Source organism: Caretta caretta, chromosome 16 (assembly GCF_965140235.1).
Source record: "Caretta caretta isolate rCarCar2 chromosome 16, rCarCar1.hap1, whole genome shotgun sequence".
In the NCBI taxonomy this organism is placed as follows: Eukaryota; Metazoa; Chordata; order Testudines; family Cheloniidae; genus Caretta; species Caretta caretta.
In genome coordinates this window covers 16,092,450-16,115,277 of record NC_134221.1, presented here as the reverse complement: position 1 = coordinate 16,115,277, position 22,828 = coordinate 16,092,450, and the positions used below count along the sequence as shown (strand labels likewise).

The 22,828-nt window shown below is 48.0% G+C and overlaps 1 protein-coding gene across 4 annotated transcripts in view; it reads right to left on the bottom strand.

Annotated features, from left to right (window-relative positions):
• The window catches only part of NTNG2 (netrin G2), a 72,799-nt gene that overhangs the window by 1,953 nt on the left and 48,018 nt on the right, over positions 1-22,828 (bottom strand). For all 4 annotated transcript variants that reach the window (XM_048822381.2, XM_048822380.2, XM_048822382.2 and 1 more), the window contains 4 exons: positions 21,322-21,494; positions 19,157-19,183; positions 2,049-2,216; positions 55-189 (listed from right to left, as the gene is read on the bottom strand). In XM_048822381.2, coding sequence (XP_048678338.1) covers positions 55-189; positions 2,049-2,216; positions 19,157-19,183; positions 21,322-21,494 — 503 coding nt within the window. The remainder of the gene's footprint in view (positions 1-54; positions 190-2,048; positions 2,217-19,156; positions 19,184-21,321; positions 21,495-22,828) is intronic.

Sequence of the window (22,828 nt, the reverse complement as noted above, 5' to 3'; positions counted from 1 at the left end):
GCTGCTGCTGTGCATTTGTTACCCTGCTACTACCCGCCGGCCTGCGGTACTTACGAAAACAACCCTGTCTCCAGTAGTAATTGGGAAGGCAGTCGTCACACTTAGGCCCGGAGGCACCTTCTCTGCATTCACAGTAGCCGGTCTCATTACAGCGGTCGTGCAACGACCCGATTTGATTGCAGTTACATTCTGTCCAAACACATGGAAGCTAGTTACTACATTAGACTGTGCACACTGAGCGCCAGGGAGCTCTCCGTGCCTTGCTGACAGGGCCTTGAAAAGGGCTAGCAGTGTGAGCTGCCCATTTAATCCTTGACTTTTAGGAGTGAACTGTTACAAGTACTTTACAAGTACCCCACCTTGCTCTGGGCTGCCTTTCCGCCACAGCAGTTTATACCCAGAATCTGCTCTACCTACTACTAAAATGCAGCTTGTTCTGGGCTCCCCAGAAGTGATGGGAAGGAAAGGCATATTTTGGCCAAGCTTCTCCCCTTACGCAATGTACCACTGGCTCAACGTCCACACACAAGATTGGATCTCAGGATTGTAGCTGAAGGGTTGACCACACCAAACTACCTGGAAGTCCATTTAATTGCCTCAAAAGTGAAGAGGTGCTCTGAGCCTCTGCTGTCGTTCAGAGGGAGACTCGGTATTTTCTACGTGGATACTCAGTCCTCGGTGTCAGGGGGGTGGGTGGTATTGATTCGTATTCCCTCAGGGCCTAGCAGTGCTAGTGGTAGACCAGGCCCTTATTACGCCAGGCACTGTACAATGGCTTCTAGGGTATTACAGATCCACCCCACCTCCCTCTACCTGTTCCAACCTTCTTGTGCTAGAGATTTGGATGAGCTGCTCCAGTTTGGTGGCCAGTGTGACCCAGAGCTCGGGTGCTACTCGCTCTGCAGCCTCTCACTCTAATCGGGAACCTCTGTCTCCAGCTGTCCTTTTGTACTCCATTGGAGGCCAGCGGGAGTGGGACTGATTGCCAGGAGAGCAGTTCCATGGAGGTGGCGGAGGAAGTAGATGGGGTGTTGGTTTGGTAGCCCTAGAGCTGCAGAGTTGCTGGGTAGGGCGCATGTGGCTGTTGCCGCTCACCTCAGGGGCGGGGGCGAGGTAGCTGGGCAAGGGCCTGGATTCTGTATGCAGTTATGCCACTGATGCTAATGGGGTGACATTAGTGTAATGGGGTGCAGACTCTGCCCTCTTCCGCTGGAGCAATAGGGTGATGAGTAAAAGGAGGAAAATGACAGAAGAGAAATGGAGAAGGCCCAGTGCCAACCTGCTCCTTGATTAATTCACATCAGTCCTCCAAGATGTGACTCAAAGCCTCCCAGCCGGGAGCTGGTGTAAAGCTCAGAAGAGAGACGTTTTACTCAGGGCTTGTGGAATGTTGGCGGCATGGGGAGAAGGGAGTCCTCATCACTGGCTCAAACGGGTCAGACCCAGCAGCAGCGCTGTGTTGCTCAGAGGGACTGGCAAGAGCTGAGCGAGCCCGTTGTGTCCCCTTTCTCAAGGCTGAGTGAATTAGTGCCCAGTGGGGCAACAGCCCCAGGGATCATTCAGAGTGCGTGCAGTGGGGAAGAGCACAGCAAAGCTGCAATGACTACCTCCACTACTGAACCGTGCCATGGGTGGGGATAATCCAGCAAGAGCCGGATAGCTGGGGCTGGCAGCTAGGCTGGCTCAGGGAAGTGGGGATAGCATATCGGTTACTGTGAGTTTGCCCGTTCAAATCCGGGCTTGCTTTCTAGGACAGTGCAAGCTTCCCCTATGCTGGGCTGTCAATGAACCTGACCTGAGCTGGAGCTGAAAAACCTCCTTTGGGAGAGACAGAATTATTTCGTCTTTGAGGCCCATTTACCCCTTGGCCGCTCTGTGCCGATTGCTGACCAGAAACGGGATGGCCACCAGGCTCTGTTCTCTCAGGCCACCGAACAGCCAGCAGCTGGTAACTACTTTCAGCCGTTATTAATTTCAGCCACGTGTGAAGCAGCGACCTCGTGAAACTCCCCGGAGAGCAGTGCCTGCCCCCCGCCCTAGCGCCTCACCTATGCACACGTTCTCGTCGTCTAGCTCGGCCGAGCCGTTCCGGTAGAAGCCAAGGCGGCAGTGCTGGCAGTGCTGCCCCCTGGTGTTGTGTTTGCAGCTGACGCAGGTCACCACATTCAGGAAGTCGATGTAGCTGCAGCGGTTGGAGTGGCCATAACACTCGCAGTCTGGGGGGGAGAGAAGCGAGAGAAGTCCCTGGCATGCGGTCATTCCCGTGGCACTGGGCCAGAATGGCCATGCACCATCAGAGTTAATAAGGCAGTGACATGAATCCAGGGGACTCAGGTGGGTTCTCTTTTGACAGTACAATCCCTCCCCCACCCACCCCCCAAATAGTGGAGACAGCCAGCTGGGTTGGTTGCGGCTCTGTGCTGGCATGTGGGTGATCAGGGTTTGAGAGTAACTACCCTGCTCTCACTGCAGGAAAAAGCAGTTTTTTAAGGCCTTGTTCCTCAGGTGTAGATGGGTACACAGCCTTCTAAGCCACAGGCCCGCAGTTTTATTTCCAGGAGCAGGGTTTTTATCAGGGCGACAAGTGAGCGCTTTTGTCCTCATTCTCCATTAGACACACCAGAGGATAAGATGGCTAGCAACGTCTGTCTCGTGGCACTGACAGCATTATGGCTCAGGGCGACAAGTTTGCCTGGGGAGCTTGAAGGGATAATGGGGAGCGGACTGGCACAAGAGAGGGGCCGATGTGTGTCTAGTCCACATTGCTAGTTCCACCCCACTTCAACATTCCGCTCTCATAGGCGGCGTTGGTGTGTCCCTAATCACCAGCAGCAGAATAAAGAGGCTGAAAGGGGCAGAAGGTGCAGTAGAAACAGGCCCAAGCTGCAAAGGACAGACCAGGTCTGACCTTTCCCAGTAGTTGGGGGATTCTGGAGATTTGGTTCAAGCCTATCTTGACTGTTAGTGTAACACAAAGAATGGCAGGGAAACACAATGCAAGTGACAAGTTGACATGCGCTGGGGGGGGAGGTGATGGGGAAGGGAGTGAGATCTGCTTCTATGAAAGAGCCAGGCAGGGTTTTCCCCCACAGTTCACAGTGCCTTTGAGATGAATTGTAAACACTGAATCTCAGTGAAATAAATTTTGCCTGTTCAGTTAATGTTCAAGGAATCTTCTAATTGGGTATTGGTGGCTGTTGTAGGTGTGTGACGGTTATTTTATCATAAGGATTCTTTCTTATGATAAATAGCAGATGTATTCAGAGACAAGTGTAACTGCTAGTCTTCAAAGTGTCTGACATCTCCCTGACCCAGGTAGGTGGTGTTTGTGTTTTTTAAAGGTGAGGAAAATCTTGATCACAGGGTTAGAAAGATCCCTCCAAAGCTTGCAGTGTCTTAGTTTCAGTTTTCTGTTTTCCCACCAACCATCATTTCTCCCTCTTACCTCTAAATGTTTCAACAGGTGCCACTGGGCCAGAGCCAGATTTGAGCCTGATGAGTTTGGAGATCTTTGAAGCCGCTTGGAAAAATTAAAAACATGCTTTTTCTCATCACTTAACACACATTCACTTCCTACCCTGCGGGCGAGCAGCTCTGGTGCTAGAACAATAATGGAGTAAGCCAAGAACATCACGTTGGCATTGCTGAAATCTATTTCTGCTCAAGACAGCTGGTGGCTTTCTACATTTCTCATTTGTTTTTCTTTTCCCCCTAAAGTTTGGTGCATAAGAAATTCCACCCATAAAAGTGCTCTATTGCACAGAGCTTAGTGAAAAGCAGAGTTATTGTTCCTGGATCCTGCCCACTGCTTTACCTACATGTAGAGGAATGAATCAGGTTAGACAGTCAGGCTAAAGATATACAAGTCTAACCATTTAAAAATACCTCTTTCCGTGGACTCCATTTAATGTAGGTCACCCCAAATAGCATACAAAAAGGTGTTAGCAATTTATAGACTCAGACGTGGAGGACTGGAAGGGACCTCGAGAGGACTTCTAGTCCAGTCCCCTACACTGAAGGCAGAACTAAGTATTATCTAGACCATATTACCCAGTGTTACCTCACCCAATTAAGACTGAAAGAGCCACTGCTCTAAGGCTTAGGACCAGGCAGGGCTCTCCTAACAGCACCCAAACTACCCCACCAGCCAGCTAACGTACTACAGCAGGAAGTACCTGGCGTCTTTGCCTGCTTCTTGCCAGCAGAGCGTGCTGTGTGTCCTGGTTTGCTCTTTGGAGCAGCTGCATGTGAGATTAAAAAAAAATACAGCTCAATGCTCGGGAAGAGAGAGGGCATTCCCAACAGCAGTGGAAGGTAAGTAGCCGGGCAGCCCGAGAAGGGGACTTACTCGGAGCTGTCCCAGCAGAGAGAAACCTTTGCTGCTAACATGCCCTTTATAGCAGTACTTCAGTGCATTACCATAGCGATTACATTCTTGGCCTTTGCTTCCAACAAGGGCTAATGGGTTTCAGTGCCTGGGATGCTTTGTCCTTTTTAAACCCTAGCAGGGATGAGAAGAGGCTGACAAACAGGTTTGCTGCCTGGGTGCGGGGCGAGCTATAACAAAAAATCAGGTAATAAACTTAACACTGCTATGTTCGTCCAAGTGCCCACACTGTGCTCCGTGCTGCACAAGGCGGAAGATGACACGTTCTCTTCCCAAGGAGCTTCCAGTGTGAACACAGCTACAGAGCTGTCTAGCTAAGGATTCCACTTTCCTTTACAAACATTAAACTTCACAACACGCCCAGGCTGTGGGAAAGGGCCAGTTATCCCCCACTTTGCAGGTGGGGAAACTGAGTCGGGGGGGGGAGATAGTGGTTTGGTGAAGTGGGAATCCCAAGGCTGAGTCACCTGTTCTAATCACTAATTCAGGCCCACCCATTGAAAGCATTCTGGGACCCTAACACTCTGAGCTGCACACGCTGGTGCCAGCCTTAGGTAGTGTAGCTACTCACCGCTTACCTGCCCTATGGGAGTTCTTAGGCCAAACAAAGTACTGTCCACGCTCATGTACCCTAAGGGGAAAGTTCACCCCAGTGCAAAGGTGTCAGGGAGATTCAGGGCCTCCTGCAGACCCTCTGCACAGGGATGAATTTTACTCTTCATTTCTGTTTAGGAAGAACAGTCAATCAGCCAGCAAGAGCTGGAGCAGGAGCCCCTGTGAGGTATAGTTTCAAATATGCTTGAAATAGACTTAAAAAGAAAAAAACCCAACTAACTTGTTTCCTGGGGGAAGGGGAAGGAGATGAGACAAGCCTCTTTCATTTGACAGTAAACAGCCTAACCCCTCTCGAATTACAAACGGCTCACTAGCAAAAAAGCCCCAGCCTCACACTGTCCATCTCTTTATTTTTCCTGCGCATAGCGGTTTCATAGCTGGCTTTCATCTGAGGAGCACCAAGCACTTTACAAGATCTTCATTAGCAAAGCCTCCCAAAGGCCCTTGGAGGTACAGTAGGTGGTGGTAGCTCTCTCTTACAATAGGGACACTGAGGCACAAGGCAGTTAAGTGACTAGCACACAATCATATTGTGCATCAGGTGTGGAGCTGGAAATAGGCTCTAGGAGGCCTGATGCCCAATACCTTGTTCTAATCAACAGATCCCCACGCATTTCTCCCAACCCATTGCTGCGCTTATGACCCTTCAGCCTCCCACCTTGCTAGGGTCTAGGATGAGTGACTGCAGCACCAGGTAAAATGGCCCACTGATAGACGATCACGAACCAACCAGCAAAGTGACACCAGTGAGCGTTATTTTGTAAGCTGAGTAACACCCCTACCCCATCCCAGCGGCTGTCAGCTAAAAGGCTCACTGTGCGTCCCTTCATTTCTGCCATCCCTGGGAGAAGCTGTGTCTCTCAGCAGATGTGCTTCTTTCTGAGGGGGAGGGGGGGGAGGAATGTTGTTTCACTGCATCATGCTAGAATGGCAGTGACCCCCATGAGGGCAAGCTCCCGCCTTACAGCGCTTCAGAGGCATGTTCCTAACAGCATAGCATGGGTGCAGCTGCTTAGCTCCTCTCAGCTGCCCTCTCCAACCAGGCAGGTGGAGCCACGCACCTCCCAGCGCCTTTGGGCTAGATTTAGCTCAGCAGACTGGAAGGGAGGAGAACACTGCAGGCTGCATCCCCAGCACTGGCTGGGATGAGGTGCCAGTTACAGGCATGGCCAGCTGCTGGATCGGGCTGCCAGCCACAGAGGCACCAGGAGGGGATGACCCAGCCTGTGTAGCCAGACCACTAGGCCTCACATAGCACAAATCACAGCCCGGGGCCTGTTCTTAGGCCCAGACAGGCCTTGCCCCGAAGAGCTACTGGCAGTATGATGCCAAGCACAATGGGGCCTCCGTCCTGCCTGGGGGGACGGTAGGCAGTACCACAATATACATCATAATAATGAGGCCTTGGTGACAGGGAACAATTGGCCGGGCATGGAGAGGAACGGTCAGCCTTCTGGCTGCTGGTGAACCCTCTACACCGGTGACAGGGGCTAGTGCTCAGAGAAGGTGGCTGGGAGTCAGCCCCCCGGCAGGGTCCTTCCCCTGCTGTAACACGCCCATTGTGTAAAACGCTGACAAGTTACTTAATTGCCCCGTGCCTCAGTTTCTGCAGCTGCAGCAACTTTTAAGTGAGGACTCACTTGCCTTTGCAAAGCACCTGTTGAGCCTAAGGTGGCCGACGCGAGGGCGAAGAGTTACTCAATGACAGAAAAGGAGCACTCGGCCAGGCTGGGGTGCTGGGGGGGGCCAGTGCAGGGTTGCTGCTAGCAGCCCATTCTCCAGTGCTTTATGATACTGCCCTCTGGAGAACAGCTATGGGGTTAGCCAGGACGAGAAGAAAGGCTAAAAGACACAATGAGGGCAGCCAGGCCCTGTCAGGCAGCCTGTTTGCTGCAGTGCTTCCGGCGATCATTTGGTCCATGCAGAGAACAAACAGACAGTCACCAGAGTCTCCCAGGTGCCTCTGCACCTGCGTTTTGTTACTTCTCGCCATGTGCCGCGGGCCTGAGTTTCCATCCTGACTAGTTTCAACAGCAGCCCCATCAGAGAAAAGTGAACCCGGCAGGCAGCCCAAGCTATTGCGAGCCCTTAGGCAGTTGACAGCCCTTGAACAGGTGGGCTGTTTCCTATCCCCTAGCCAGGTGGCTTTAGCCTGGGGGGGAGCCTCACTAGGCTGATGTTTCCATGGTGACAGAGCCCCAATCCTGCCTGTGTATTCTTTTTGATCAGCTGTGATCAGAGCAGTTCAGCTCAGTGCTTCTGTCTGGCCTCTTCTCCCACTGTCGCTGCTCACCAGGCCGGGGGATTGGCACAGGATGAAGGGCAGTGCAGCCAGCAGAACGCAGCCCCCCCCCCCCCCCCACACACACACCAGAACACCTGCACGCCTTTGTGCCAGTCCCCAGGGCCGTGAAACCCTCCAACTCAGTGGCATTTAGGCTCAGCAAACACTATGGTTGATTTTGGGGGGGGGGCTTTGACAGGACTGTTCTGAATGTAATTTGTGGCGAGGTGGGGGGGCTGCAGAGGTAACAAGGCAAATAGCAGGAGATGGTCCCTGATGTCCCACCCCCTAGTAAGGGACTGAGGGAAATGGTCCCACTGGCTGCCTATTTCCCTGAAAGAGGGATGAGCCTAAGTAAAAGAAAAGTGAATGAACACTTTGTGGGGGAGGAAGCATGAGGGATTGGGGACACCCCCCCCCTTCTTTCTTAATACTTGAGGGGGGGTCACACTGGGAACTGCCAGATCCCAGAGTCAACTCTGATGCCCTGGCACCTCCCTGCCCCCCCCCAAGCCCCTGTTTGGCGCAGCACGGCAGGCCGGCACGCTCGGCCAGGTTTGGGGCGAGGTAGTGTCTGTAACACAGGCTGGGCGCTCACGTCTCTGTCGGCCAGTTAGTTGTACCTGGGCACAGTGGGTGCGAGAGGCTAGCGCAGTGGTGCGTGCACAGTTGGGCTTTACACTCACTTGAGACAGCCTCAGCCGCTGAGGCGTGGTACAAGGCCATGTTAAAAATCAGGCCCCGGCTTCTCCGTTGCTGCAGCTGTGCAAGGAGACTGGCTTTCGCTAGACGCCTATGGCTCTGAGGAACCCAAAGGAAAAGAACTGTCTGGGGGGCTGGGGGGGAAGGTTTAAGAATCCAGGGATCAGCTAATTAGGCTTAACTATGTCAGTCCAGGGTGGCCGATTAGCCTAATTAAACTAGCCATTTGATTGGTCAGGGGGAGGGGCGTGTGGCATTCTCAGCTGCAGCAGGTGAAATCTCTTCTAAATACAGCACCTGTGGCTGGTATCTTTTCAGTTAACTGGGTGCAGGGCCACAGCTCCTAGCTAGGAAAGCAAAGCTCCAGCCCAACCGGGCATCAGGCTGGTTGAGGGAACTGGTTCCTGTATATTACTGGCAACCAGTATGAGGACCTGGGAAAGCACCTCCCCTCCTCCCTCAGCGGGTTCTAAATAAGCTTGTTGAAAGGTCACCAACTTTATCTCATTTTAAAAAAATGGGACTTTTCTGGCATCTCCCACTCAGGGCACTCCAAGTGATCCACAAGCATGAGTGGATGTAGAATCACAGGCACCCCTCCAAGGTAAGCTGTATCACCCCCTTTTATACAGATGGGGAAACTGAAGGTGTAGAAAAGAGAAGTGACTTGAATATGGTCACATTAAGTCAGTGGGATAGCCAGAGAGAGAATCTAGATCTTGCAGCTCCTCAAGACCATCCTTCTTCCCATCCCAGTCTGTCTTCATCCATTGTTCCTACAAGCTTACGAAGAAAGAGCTCCAGGATACGGACTGAAGAGCGTTCGTCGCCTTAAGGGGCTAGTCCAGCCCGAATCTCTTATGGTCCGCCTGGGAATTAGCTACCCATTGTCGGCTCCTCCTAGTGAGTCATTCTAATGACTGCTATGCATCTGCATTTTATTGACCTTGGAAGAGAACCCCCTCGCTCTGTCCTTGCTTCCCTTTGACACAGGCTCCGAGCCCGAGAGCACCTCCTTACCTCGGATGTTTTCAGGAGGCTCCTGTGGAACAGGTTTGGGTCCAAGCCTTGTTGGGTTTGCTGGACGTCGAACAGCTTGAAATGGCACCAACAAAGAGAACATCAGCTTAATGTAGATACTGTATTTGTTCCTCATAAAGGCTGTGCAGGGAGCTTCAGTCAGACACATTGACTCAGAGGGTGGAGCAGTATCAAATTTCTCTGCCCCCCCCCCTCGCAATTTCTAAAAACCATCATCGCTCCATGGACATTAGGATCTTCAACAAGGGTTAGAAGCAGTAAAATTACCTTTCCTCATGCAAGTAGCTGCTGGGTTGGCTGGCAGCATGGCTATTCTACAGACTATACAGGAGAGGAAAGCTGTGGCTTGAATCTCACCAGCTACAGAGGATCCTCTAGCCACCATTTCTAACTCCTTCCTTAAACAAAAGGGATGCCTGTTAGCTCACTTGGCAACAGTCCGAGTGGTAGAAATTTAGGTTGGTCTTGAAACACTTTTAACTCCACCCAGAGAAGAAAGCATCTGTCCCTGTTAATTGACAGAATGCAAGACAATTACTTTCTTCTTGTTTTGTTTAAATATCTTCAGCTCAGAATCAGCTGGATTTCACATAAGCAACTCAAACCTGATGAACAAACCGCAGGGGGACTATTTGAGAACACAGATCTGAGGAAACCCCCTCACGGTGGTCAGACATCACTGGGAGCCCAGCCACTTCTAATGTACCTTCTTAGGTGATAGTAAATCTTAGCACTTATATAGTGCTTTGCATTCATAGATCTCAAAGCACCCTGCAAAGGTGGACATCATTAGATCTATTTTACAGACCAAGCAACTGAGACAGGGGGAGGGGAAATGACTCAACCAAGGTCAGATTCAGATGCAAAGGTAGAACCAGAACTCGGGGTCCCAATTATTCCATAAAGGCCATTAGGAGGACCCTACAGATCTGGTACACTTTCTATCAGCACAATCTAGCATAGATATGGATAATATGTATCCATCTCTCCACACACAGTACCATATCTCCGTGTAGTTTAGAGCTGGGCCCAAGCCACAAAGATTTCAAATGCCCCAAAGTTGGGGCAGTGTTTGGCTTCAGGTTTTTGGCTTGACATTGTTATGGAGATAGGGACCAACAGTGAACTCCAGAACTAGGTACGAATTCCAGCCCTCCATTCCAAACCCCTCGCATTTCCAGATCTTTGGTTTTCATGTGGGCCCAACGCTAATACACATTAGCTTCTATATTAAAAGGGATGCTAATTTATACAGCAGGAACTTGTCAGGAACTCATCGACTGGGAAACAGGGTTGGATATTGCCAGTCTGCTGCCAGCACTGAGCGTATCAGTATGAACCAGGAAGGAGGGGCACTAGGCAAGGTAAGCTGAGCCTCAGGCTCCAAAGCCCAGCATGCCAACTCCTGAGATTCCCTCATGTAGTGTATACAGCGCACCATAGTCACATACGCACAGGGCAAGAAGCCAAGGAAACATACAGAGTCTATGCACTAAACAACACATTCCTGACAATTTACAAAGTTACTCCATTTTACAAACACAGTCTACAAACTCAAGAATCTACTAGATTTCCAGGATCCTCGCAGTTCACCTGAAAACCAAGCTGAGAACAATCTCTTCTACCATTTATCATCTTCATCTTTCATGTATATGACTAAACCCAGAGGCTCAGTCTAGCTTCTTCACATTACCAGTGGAGTGCAGGGCATAGACAAAACCAGAGCCTTTCCTAGCTGGGCTAGAGAGAGAGATGCATGGAAAGCCGAGCTATAATTCTAGTAACAAGCAATTTCTAAGCATCAGTCCCTACGTGGACTGTACTAGCCTGTTATACCAGTTCAGCAGCATGTCTCCTACCTTCTTTGCCAGGATCAGCCTTGGACTGGGGGGCGCCCACCTGCAGTGGGGCAGCTGCCGATGAGCTGGTGAATTCTTGCAGAGGTAATATAAGAAAGTCACATTACAAAAGGGGTTGAAATAGCCTTGGGTTTATGAGATGAAGGGCCAGATCTCCTGCTGACATAAATTGGCAGAGCCCCATTGACTTCAATGGAGTGACACAGACTTATTCCTGCACCTATACAACTGTGCAGCTTGCAATGTTTCAGACACCACCCACGTTAGGTATGTACCACCACAGGCATTCCTTCATTTCTGAGGCCTTCGCCACTAGAGGCACTGTGGGATACTGACCAAGTGCAGAGCCAAGGGCTATAAAGTGTAGAGATCAACTGCAACACACGGTCACTGGGAGCTGCAGGTGTTCTGCCCCTCTCAAAGTCAGGCCAGTTGTTTAGGTGTCTAGATAGGGATTTAGGCATCTAATTTTACACACCCATGTCTGACATTTTTGGACTCTAAGTAGCTTGACAAAAATTACAGGAAATTGGCAGGGTGCTAGAACAGTGTTTATAGTGTGGGTGCTGAAAGCAGAAACCATTGTTGGAAACCATTATGGCTTCAAGCCAGGGGGTGCTGGTGGACCCCAAGTATCCCCAGGTCCAGTACCCCTGAAGTTGGTATCAGAAGCAAGATTAGAACTCGGGAGTTCCTAACTCCCAGGCCTGTGCTTCGGCCTTGCCTATTTTCTGAAAAATCAGTGAAAGAACTCAAGAAACTACTGCAAAGAAATTAAAACAACAAGATGGCTGCCCATTTGTGTAAATAACTCACTCGTTGAAAATAACTCTCTGTGTGCCCTACAAACCAGGAAGTAAAATGAAAAAGCCCTCTTGTTAACTTCAAGCTTCAGTTGAGTAACATAAGGAAGAGGAGAAAAAAAAAAACACCCCTCAATCTTTGCCAAATTTTAAAGAACAAACCCAAGAAGAAGAGAAATGTGATTTCCCAGCCCCTATTAGGGGATTATAAACAATGCAGAGTAAGAAATATATGACAAGCTCTAAAAGTAGGTGACAGTATCCTTTTCGTTGGGAAAATGGAAGCCGATTGATATTAATATGGTGTTAAAGAGAATATGAAAAAAGCCCCTCACTAATTGGCAAGGGTTTAATTAGTCACAATAAAAAACAGCCCTTGAGGCATTTTGCTTTTTAGTCATTCACACACACCTCCACTTGTTCCTCTTTACAGAGTCAGGAGAATTATTAATGCTCTTTATCCCAAGAACTTTTCCCTTGTAGCTTTGTGACATTCACAGATGGTTTTACATTTCAGGGGTGGGTGTGAGGTAAAGACACAAATTTCTCCTCCAGACCCTCTCAGTTAAAATTAGAGTACAGCAAAAATCAGGACGGTCCCATCACTGAGCTTTTTCAATGCAGACAAGACATGTTCTAGGTCTTGTCTATACTGGGGGAAGGGGATTCCAATAAATTGGACGTTTCTTACACTCTCTCAGTTGTGGGAAGCATTTGCTAAGTGCATATGAGCCTCACATTGAGAAAAGGCTGAAACTGGATTGTTCAAACATTAGGAAGCCAACAGAAAATAAATAAATACGGAAGTGGAGTAGCTAATATTTATGTAGAACCTATACAAAACCGATGTTTTGCACTCCACTTCTGTGCTCCTTCTGCTGGCTCTGTCAGAGCAGTTAACCAACAAATTGCTTTTCCCAGAGCTGAACTGATACCACTGAGATGGTTGGACCATGAACCAAAAAAAAAAGAGAGAGAGAGGTAGAGAGAAGTGGGGTTTTTTGATCACCCCAAATTTGGGGAAAGAATGTCACTGCCTGACAATGGAAAGCAGAAAATCTGATGGAATCTGACAAATTTCTATGAGGAAATAGGAAAGGTAAATTAACAGATTAAGTAAAGCACTTGATTAATTTCTCTTCAGCTTGACTCCTTTAGTTTCCTTTAGTTGTCTCTCCCCTTCAGTGTCCTTTGGCTGAGTTTAGTTTATGTCCCTATGTTTTTAAATGGACGCTATTCCCCCTCCCACCTTGGATTTGCTCCTTGGCAACATGAAAGGCAAAAGAGGTTCATACTAACACACAACCACAGCTCCACCTTGACCACAAAGAACAATACAAGCGGCTAAAAGGAGCAATCATCTAGTGGATCTATGCAACTTGAAGATCAAAACCAAATCTAATCTGCTCTTCTAGTCTACGTTCCACATTCTTCTCCCGACTGCTGCCAGCTAGTACATGACAGCACAAATGGGGAAGGGGGGGAAAATCAGTCTAGCTTTAAATACCTGCTTTTTTCTGCGTCTGTTGGATAGGCACAGAGGCAGGGAGCTCAGCTGGCTGTTTGGCAGTGACTGCTCAGGGTGGGAAGCAAAAATTGAGAGGGTAAAAGAACTGAACACATGCCAAAAGAAGGAGAAACAGCACAGAGACAGGGAAGCATTTTAAAGGAAACTTTATAAATTTCTTTGTGGCTAACGCTGTGTTTAAAGTACAGCTGGGACCTGAGCAGCAAAATTCAGACCTGGATTTTGAACCCATCCGAAGGGGCAGGTGGAGAACGCTGGGGTTCTGGCCCAGCTCTAGGAGTAACTCCACTGACGTTAATAGAGTTGCACTGATTTTAAACATATTTAGCGGGGCCAATCAGAATTAAGGCCTTGTCTTTGATTCCTATATGGGCCTAGTCATGTACACGTAATGTATTGTGGCCACATGTGTGCAGGCCATAGCCATCCATGGGGATCAAGTCCAGGACTTTCACACCCTTGCCATTTCAGCTAGAGAAGTAACTCAGTTAGCTGTCAGTCCGTAGCAGGCTGTTTTTCTCATCAGGACCAACCACGAGATGGAATCACAATGACATGCATTAAGTCAGTAGAGGAACAAAAGAGGGAACGAGAGGCTCGAAGCTCAGCCCTGCCAACCCCAATCTAGAAACATGGGCGTCGTGTTGCAAATTTTGCAGCCTGGCACCAGTTAATTCAATGGAAGAAACCAGTTTTGCACAGAAAGTGGGTCACAGGTCACCTGCTCTTTTTGACAGGCCATTAACAGATGGGCAACTCTCTGGAAGGGTCATGTTTAAGAACAGCTGGGAGTCTCATGCAGCCCTTGGGATCATAGTTTAAGCCTCTCTTCCCAGCAACCTCCAGTCATAGATGTTGTTCTTCAAAAGCTTTGGAGTCACCCTGAACCATCTGGGCCTTGTGGGGCTAGAAAGGCCATGAGAACAGGTTTTATTGTTGGCATTTGTTCTGATATGGATTAGAACCTAGAGCTGCAGATACTTCCTGGGAAAGGAGAAATCATTAACTGAAAAGTGAGTGGTGTAAACCAGAACCTTCAGAGAGGGGCTGGTTCCAGCCTAGAGAATGACAAAGGTCCTGTGTTCAGGGGAAGATGGTTTGATTCTTCTCTCAGAGCTGTTCACCCCTCTCTAATAGAAACATGCAGCTTTTCTGCCATCTCCCCCTTCCCTCCCCTCCCATCCCCTCTGCTCCCCCCCACTCCTCGACAGACCCCAAGCATACCAGGAAGCCAGGACAGCAGATCATTAATTGCACCATAAGGGACAGATGCTCAGCAAGATGCTCCCTCTCTCTCTAACACACACACACATGCACGCGCGGGTGCGCTATACACAAAAGCACTTCTATGGTCAAATATGGATAAAAATCACATGACATTGGGTACATATTACATATATGTAACCCAAGTTTCATTATTACAGGTATGTAGATAATATACACACATTCTTCACTATATATATTAGCATAGATGGGCAAGTATTATTTCCATTTTACAGATGAAGAAACTGAAGTGACTAGCCCAAGGTCACACAATGCCTTAGCGGAAATGGAACCCAGGTTTCCTGATCCATCTAAACCCCCATTGTAAACACTAAACCATGGTGCCTCCACGAATATATCTATATTTGCATAAACACACTGTGGTTTTGTGGACTGTCACATGTGGGTAGGAGGGGAAAACCAAGCAGCTGACTCCAGTTACCTACTCCACTCAGAGGCTGCTGGGAGTGGGCAGGGCCTGGGGTTTAGCTAAACTCATTCCAGGGCTGAGAGGAGGAGAGGTAATACCCAAGGAGATTGGAGGCTGAAGGAGTGCTATGTTAGGGGAGGAAAAGAGCTCAGAAAGGGTCCAGAGAAGATACTATCACCCTTGGGGAAAAGGTAAGATCCTGAGTTTGGAGAGAGTTGGGCACAGGCTGGGGGCCACCTCCCTCGGCAACTATGGATTTGCCTGAGAGGTCAGAGAATTTATAGGGCAATGGGACTGAAGACTTTAGCTGTAGATGATGATAAACTAAATATAGGTACACCCCCTTTATAAGTTCTTCTACATTCCCTCTGGTGTTCTTTCTCCCGCCTTCCCACTTCTGTGGTGGTCAGGGTCCTTCTGGCCGACCAGGCAATGGTGACATTTGGAGCTGTGGGATCTGGACCTTAGCCACAGGGCTAAGTCATGCTAGGGATCATCTGCTGAACCCCCCAGGCCTGGTAAGAATCCACCAGCTTGCACACACAATCAAGCTTTGCCTTTCCCTCAACTGGGTTCCAGCAACTCCCCCAGAAGACTGACTGTTACTAATGTACTGTGGGTGGAAAATGTCCCCATGGGAAAATCAGATCCAGAAAGCACAGCAGCAGAATAAGTGCATGAGGCTGTAAACTAACAGCAGAAACATTTCATTTCCTCTTCTCCAAAAGAAGAGAGAAACCAGGCCTGCATGTAGTTTTAAAAAAACCAAACAAACCTCCTCCTCCCCCCCACAAAAAAGTGATACAAATTATCTCTACTGGGCAATCTAGAAGATATTAAGAAATAATGTTCTGGGACTTCCAGTGTGTGTGTTCAGCCTGTCCCCAAGCATTTTATGGAATCGTTCTGATGATCATTAAAGTATGGCTCTTCCCTCTAAATCCACTTTTTCAAATGTAAAACTTCACAGATTATATCCTCAGGTCTGGCCAAGAGGGGCTTGGTACAGGACCCAAGAGGCTGAGGAGCAGAGCAAAGATAGCTGATTCAATTCCTGGCCCAGCTTAGAGCACCCTTAGGGCTGCTCTAAATTACACCCCCCTGCAATGGGCCCTGAGGGGCCACTCCATTAGCTGGGGAAGCACTAGAATGCAGCAGTGCTCAGGCCAGGCCCTCTTTCCCTGACCATGGCATTATGCTATGGAGAATTCCCTGATGCAAGAAAAATCCTCAACTGCTTACTCAGGCCGATTTTCATCATTCTGCTGGAAGGTCAAAGCAGAAGTAGGAGTGTGGAGGTCCTGCCCCTGCATTTTGAAAACTCCTTATTAGAGTTGTGCAAAGAGGAGAGACACAAAACCAGCCTTCTAAATCCCACATGCCCCTTTGCTTGGGGTGAGTCAAGTTTGTTTGTTCTTTTCTGGTAAAGAAACAGGCAAATAAAACCTCAGATTTATTTCTCCACAATCCTGGGCCTCATTATAGTACACACATAAGAGCGACTTTTGTGGCTCCGCTATTCATTCTCAGAAGGACTTTGAAAGGCTGCTCTCAAAGTAAAAACTTCAAAATGATATCTTTAGACTCCCCCACATTCCAGCTCTGGCCTCTACTTCCTGGTCTGAGGCAAAGGGAAATGATGCTCCGATAACCTCAGAGCAGCAGCAAAGGATAGACGGACAGATGAAGGGTCATGCAACAACCTGCCTCTTCTAAGGAGCAGACTTTGGGATTGTGGTTCACTGTTGTTGCTGAAGAGGGAAGAATCTGTGTATTATTAATGTTCAAGGCCCAGATGCCCTTTCCCTGAATTGAATTAAATTAGGGATGAGCATTAATTAGGCTTTCTGCTGGCTGGGAGGATCTCAACCCATCCAGTGTGATTTTTATCCATGTCCCCAGAAACTCCTACAAGATGGATGAACAAGGAGTCAGAGGAGATAATCTTCCTTTTACAGCTAATCATTGCCATTCAAAGAGCTGCAGCGTGAAGCAAAGCTGGTAGAGAAATAAGGAAGTGGAACAAGCTAAGGGACCTATCTGTACTAGCATGGGTAGGATCTGCCTTGCGGGGTGGAGCTTGGCACCCACCTGGCTGCTGCGTGGTGACAGGCTGGTTAGTGGCAGTGGGAGTGGTGATTGTAGTTTTGGGTGTTGTAGGGGTAATGGGTTTTGTAGTGGAAACTTGCAGTGGTCGTTCATACGCTAACAAGAAACAAAGAAAAGAGGTGGAAAGAAGGCGCTGGAGGGTCTCTGTGGCTCTCGCTGTTGCTTCTTATGGTATACAAAATCCTAAGCCCATGGGCACCTCCATGATCTATTTTCATGGTGAAGAAGGCACACAGGGCCTGCTCCCACTCAAGTCAATGCCAAAACTCCCACTGAATCTAATGGAAGAGAATTAGCTCTAAGTCCCTGTAAATTCCAGCCATTACTATTCATATAAAGGAGTAGCAAAAGCTGCTCATTTCTCCTTCCTTACTGGAGTCATCTCGGAGCCCTGAGAGTATGCCTGTGGGAATGGCTCTCACCTGGCCCCATGGGTTCCCATTCTGCAGTCACCAACCAGCACTGTACAGAAATTACATCAACATGCTGTCCTGGGGACTTTATCCAGTACACTACCAAAGGGGATTAACAGTGACCACTACAAACCAGCCCTCAGCTGGTGGTTACAGAACACAAGGACAGCCTCACTCCTGAGAGTACGTCACCTACCAGGAACTGGGGACACTGATGACCAAAAAGCTGCAGGATATCTACAGAAGAAGCTGCTGGGTTTGGGGGAGGGGGAGTAACCAATTCCAGAGAGAATTTAGCACTGGGACAGTGTTATATCTGTGATGAGAAACCAAGAAGATTCTGTGTGCGCGTGCATGTTTCGGTTGGGTTACTACATAACTTTACTTTGTTGGCACGGATGTTGGTTTCAATACGGACAACTTTATCACTAACTCATTGTTAATTAAGCCTAAAAAGGACAAGAGAGAAGGAGAGTCTGTATCATGACGGGATAGATAAAGGCAAAGAGAGGTAGGATTTGCACAGTCATGTGGGATCAGAAACAGGCCACACAAGCCTTTCCTGTCTGAAAGCTTGACAATAGCTGTGCCATCTCTCTCCTATACATTTGAGCTCTCTGATAGCAAAGATACTCCGAGGTAAACCTCCTAATCAGCAAAACAATTCCCTTCAGACCACAAAAAGGTGATCATAAAAATCAAATGACGTCCCTTTCACTTAATAAATTCCAAAAAGCAAACACTGGATTATTTAATACAAATAGGCCAAATTAATCACTGGTAAACTCCTGAAAAGTCAGGGGAGTTACCCCAGGGATGACGGAGTAATCCAGGAACACTACTTGATACCATGATTTGACTATAATATTCATTCTATTCCAATTCTCATTGCTCTGACCAGTAATAATAAAATGCGAGGGATTATAATGAATATAAATTCTTCAACCTATATCCCTGAGTCCTTGCTTGTCCCACAACCTCATGTACTGCAGATTATCATGTTTAATTTCATAATAACCTTTAGCTAGTTTAAATACTTAATTCAGGTCACCTCTTGTCTTCTGTGAAGGCTAAATAATCCCTCTTTAGCTGCCCTATGCTCATAAACAAGCCCATCTATCCCATTCACCATCACATTTCCACTGTGTTCTCTCCAGCTTCACCATATGGTTTTCAGAGAGTAACCTGAGCCACAAAATGCAGATCTATATTCGAGGTGACCCAAAGTTTGAAGGTGCTTGGTCTGCAGAAATCCCCACTGAAATCAATTGCTTGTGCCTCAAATATTACATTTATATAGACTTTTATTTTTAAATGGATGGCATGATAGGCCCAAGGTAACCCAAACTGAATGCCGTATCCAAGCATTCAAAAACAGCTCCTTGGAGCAGGAGTCTGTAAAACTGGGGGGAAAAGTTCACTGCAATCATTGGTGTTTTTGAAGAAGTGTGTTGTTTTTTATTTCCTTTCCTGTTGCCACTCTAACGAACCTCATGGGGAGAAACCATGCCAGAGAAAGAAACAATGAGGTTACTGAAGTCAAAGAAGGAAAATAGAAAGCTCTTTGATGGGACAGACAATGAGAGACAATTAGAGAAGAAGACTTATTGCCTGGCAGATGATAATGAGCAGAAAAGAACCATTTGTCTCCCAAGTGATGTGCACAGGGCCCATGCGCTGAAGATGTCACATGCCAGCAGTTCAGTTACATTTTTTACTTACTGCCAAAGGCCGAGCCTGCAGCTGCACCTGGAGGAAAGGAAAAGAAACAGGGTCAGCAGAAGCCGAGAAGCCATTGTGCTAATTAACAGGAGTCTTGCTGATAGTTGCTCCCGCTTGCTGCATCTTAAAAGCTGCCTGGGGCAAACCGTGGAGGTGACCAGACAGCAGTGGCCTTGAAAATGTTTTGGTCCTGAGGCACAGGCTGAAATCTACCTGCAGTGGCTGCGGGGAGGAAAGCCAGCTTGCATACTGCTAATAGAATTTCTTCTTAACCCTTTTCCTGACCTGCCATTATGCCCAATAAGGGTCATGTATGCTTTTGAGATTTGTCATAGTCTCTTCTGAGAAACCGTGTGATGTGAACTCAGTCAGTGCTGCTACGGCACTTGCTCCACATCGCCACTGCTGCATTCCCAAAGCGCGGGCCCTGACTCATGAGTGGATTGTATTGGGGCTGGTATTTTTCAGGTTGGAACAGAACACCCAGCAATGGAGGTTGGGGGAGACGGGAAGCCGCATCTGACCTGAGGCTGGGAGGTCCCTGACTCATGAGTGGATTGTATTGGGGCTGGTATTTTTCAGGTTGGAACAGAACACCCAGCAATGGAGGTTGGGGGAGACGGGAAGCCGCATCTGACCTGAGGCTGGGAGGTTTTGGTGGGAAGAAGTTGCCTCTAAGTTGTGTATTCATTAGGGGTGAGGCTGAGGATGCCAGCTTCCAACCCCGCTAGTTTATTGGTCACAGTTGGGGGGGAAAGTTTGAAGACTGTTTAAGGTCACATTTAATCCAGATATTACAGTGGAGATAAACATCCAGTAGTAAGGTTTCCCCAACCATAAAGAAGGTGGCTAGCAATGAAAATGCTATGACGACTGATGAGAAAGGCCTTTGGAGAATTGCTTCTACTCCAGAAGTTGGCCATAAATCTGCCAGAGAGAAAGTTGAAGGGAGAGAGGATGAAATGGGTACTGGCAGGGGGAGCAAAGTGGAGATATAGGGAAGGAAGAATGAGTGACAGATGTCCAAAAGAGCAAGAAATGGAGGGAAGGGAAGTGGGGATAAAGAAAGTGAGGAAAAAGGAAGGGGAGATAGAGAGATGGAACAAAGACAAAGAGAATAGCATGTCATTGTCCCTGTAAACACCAAAAAAAAAACCTCTCCCAGGATCCTTTGAAGGAACACAGGCACTTGGCGGTAGCTGACAAGCTTGTTCTCTTTCAAAGAACCAGCTCATCTACCATCCCTGGCAAACACAAAACATTCCTGTCACGGCCTTCGGAGCCTGTATTTCAGCTTTGATCATCTTAAAGCACATAAATCTTTCAGAAATGGAGGGGGAGAGAAAAAAGGATTCTCTTTGGTAACACTCAAGGCTGCTACTTAAAAGGCTGGAGTAGTTACTGCTGCTCGGTGACATTTAAGCAAGCCTGCTAATGTAAACTGGACATAACCCTGGAGATATTGGACTATGTCTGGTGTCATCCTCCACCAACATTCCCGTGCTCATATGATGATGATGGCTTACAGCCTTGATGTTTGTTCTTGTTTTCATGTGAGCATGTACCACAACATGAATGCAGCAGACAGTTAATTGCACGGGACTGTAGCTGTGCTGAGGAACAGGAACGCTTTTGTCTTCTTCACTGTGGCCAGATACTCCATGATGTACATATGAATAGCTTCCAGCTGACAATCTATAGGGCACCCAACACTCCTTTCCATCCTCCTGTTCTTCAGTCTTCAGTGCAATTATTGTGCACTGAATTGAAGGTAAACACATTCCCACAGTTGCTTGATGATGTTTTCTTTAAGGGACATAGAGTAATTCAGAGTAAAATGCCTATTCAAGGCCATGGACCTCTCTGAGGGCCTACACCTAACCACCTGTGAGCCTGGATACCATTCTGTCCATCTACATCCATTTACTCCAGCCACTCCACTACAAATAGTCATCAAGCTCCCCTTCCATCTACCCACGTAGCAATCAATTCCTGTGCACACTCAGAACCGAGCAAATGTTCACTTCCACTGTAAAACCAAATCTGCCTCTTCTGCAGACCTGTGCATTGACTCCAGATGGAGGCATCCTGAAGCAGTGCTCACTTAACTTGCAGGCACTGTGCAGAGGGCCAGTGTGCGGGCTCAGTTTAGTATAGTGACTTACATGCGTTAGGGGATCCATTGGGGAGAGGCAGGTAGGAGCCAGCCCGCCAAGATCTGGTACGAAAGTTCTTCTTGCACTTGCCACAGTCCTGGCCAGTGGTGTTGTGTTCGCACTCACATTGCAGGCTGCCCTCCTTAAAGGAGCACAGGTTGGCATGGAGATTGCATTTACACCTGTAGGAGGAAAATGAGAGAGAAAGAGAGAGGTAGAATGGTACACAATGCCACACTGGAACTCTGCCAGAGGATGTTGTGAAGGCCAAGTCTATAACAAGGTTAAAAAAAGAACTAAATAAATTCATGGAGGATAGGTCCATCAATGGCTATTAGCCAGGATGGGCAGGGATAGAGTCCCTAGCCTCTGTTTGCCAGAAGCTGGGAATGGGCGACAGGAGATGCATCACTTGATGATTAGTTGTCCTATTCATTCCCTCTGGAGCACCTGGCACTGGCCTCTGTTGGAAGACAGGACACTCGGCTAGATGGACCTTTGGTCTGACCCAGTAGGGCTGTTCTTATGTTCTCAGGACAGTAAGCCATCCGCTCCCAGCTGAGATGGACATGCTGTGTAGCTGAATGTACAGAATTAGATCCAAGCTAATTACCCCTTCACAGCAGCTCTGACAAGGGTTTCATGGCACTCACCCATGTTCCTATTGTGTCTGGCATTTGTGCTACAAGGATTCATTCACCTATTTATGGAGGATCTGAAACATCTCTTCCAAAGTGAGCGGTATCATCCTTTAACCACATGACTGCAATAGGACAGGACTATCCATGTTTATAAATGATAGTAGTGAATGGCACAACCTAGCCTGGTAAGATCAAGGCTCTAGGAGACAGGAGACTCATGGAGCAACTGCATCTCTAGCCACTTTTATATTTGTGCCTAAAGATGGATTTAGGGGCCTGATTTTAGGCAACCAGCTTTGGCCTTACTTTCTAACGCTGTGCCTCTCTCTTCTCATCAGTGAAATGGGGGTAATATTATGAGGCCTATTTATAATGTGCTTTGAGATCCTTGGATGAAAGGCATTATCTACATGTTAAGGTCTAAATTCTGTGCTGACTCATGCCCTGTGCAACACCACTGAATTCAATGCCACTGCACCAACAATCACCAAATCTTAAGTGAAGATCAGCAAAATCTTTTCACCTGTGATCCAAGGCAGACTGATGTTAAATAAACCCTCCATATCAATCCAAAACACCAGACCCCCCCAGTTTCACGTGTTCTTCCCATGCTGAAATCCTAGGGGGATAAGATAGGGGAAGGCTGACTCTGAGAATCATTGAGATCACCCAGAACCCCTCCCTCCCCCCCGCCATTTTCTTCTTCTGAACTATCTTGGGCCCTTAGACACACAGGATATTAGAGGAATAGCTCGTGTTTATATTAATGAGTCACGACCCTTAATCCCCAAGCAGGTTGTTAAAATTAAGAGCCTTTCTCCCAGGGGGTGGAGTAGTGATAGGATATAGAACCTTTCATCCTGAGACCACCCATT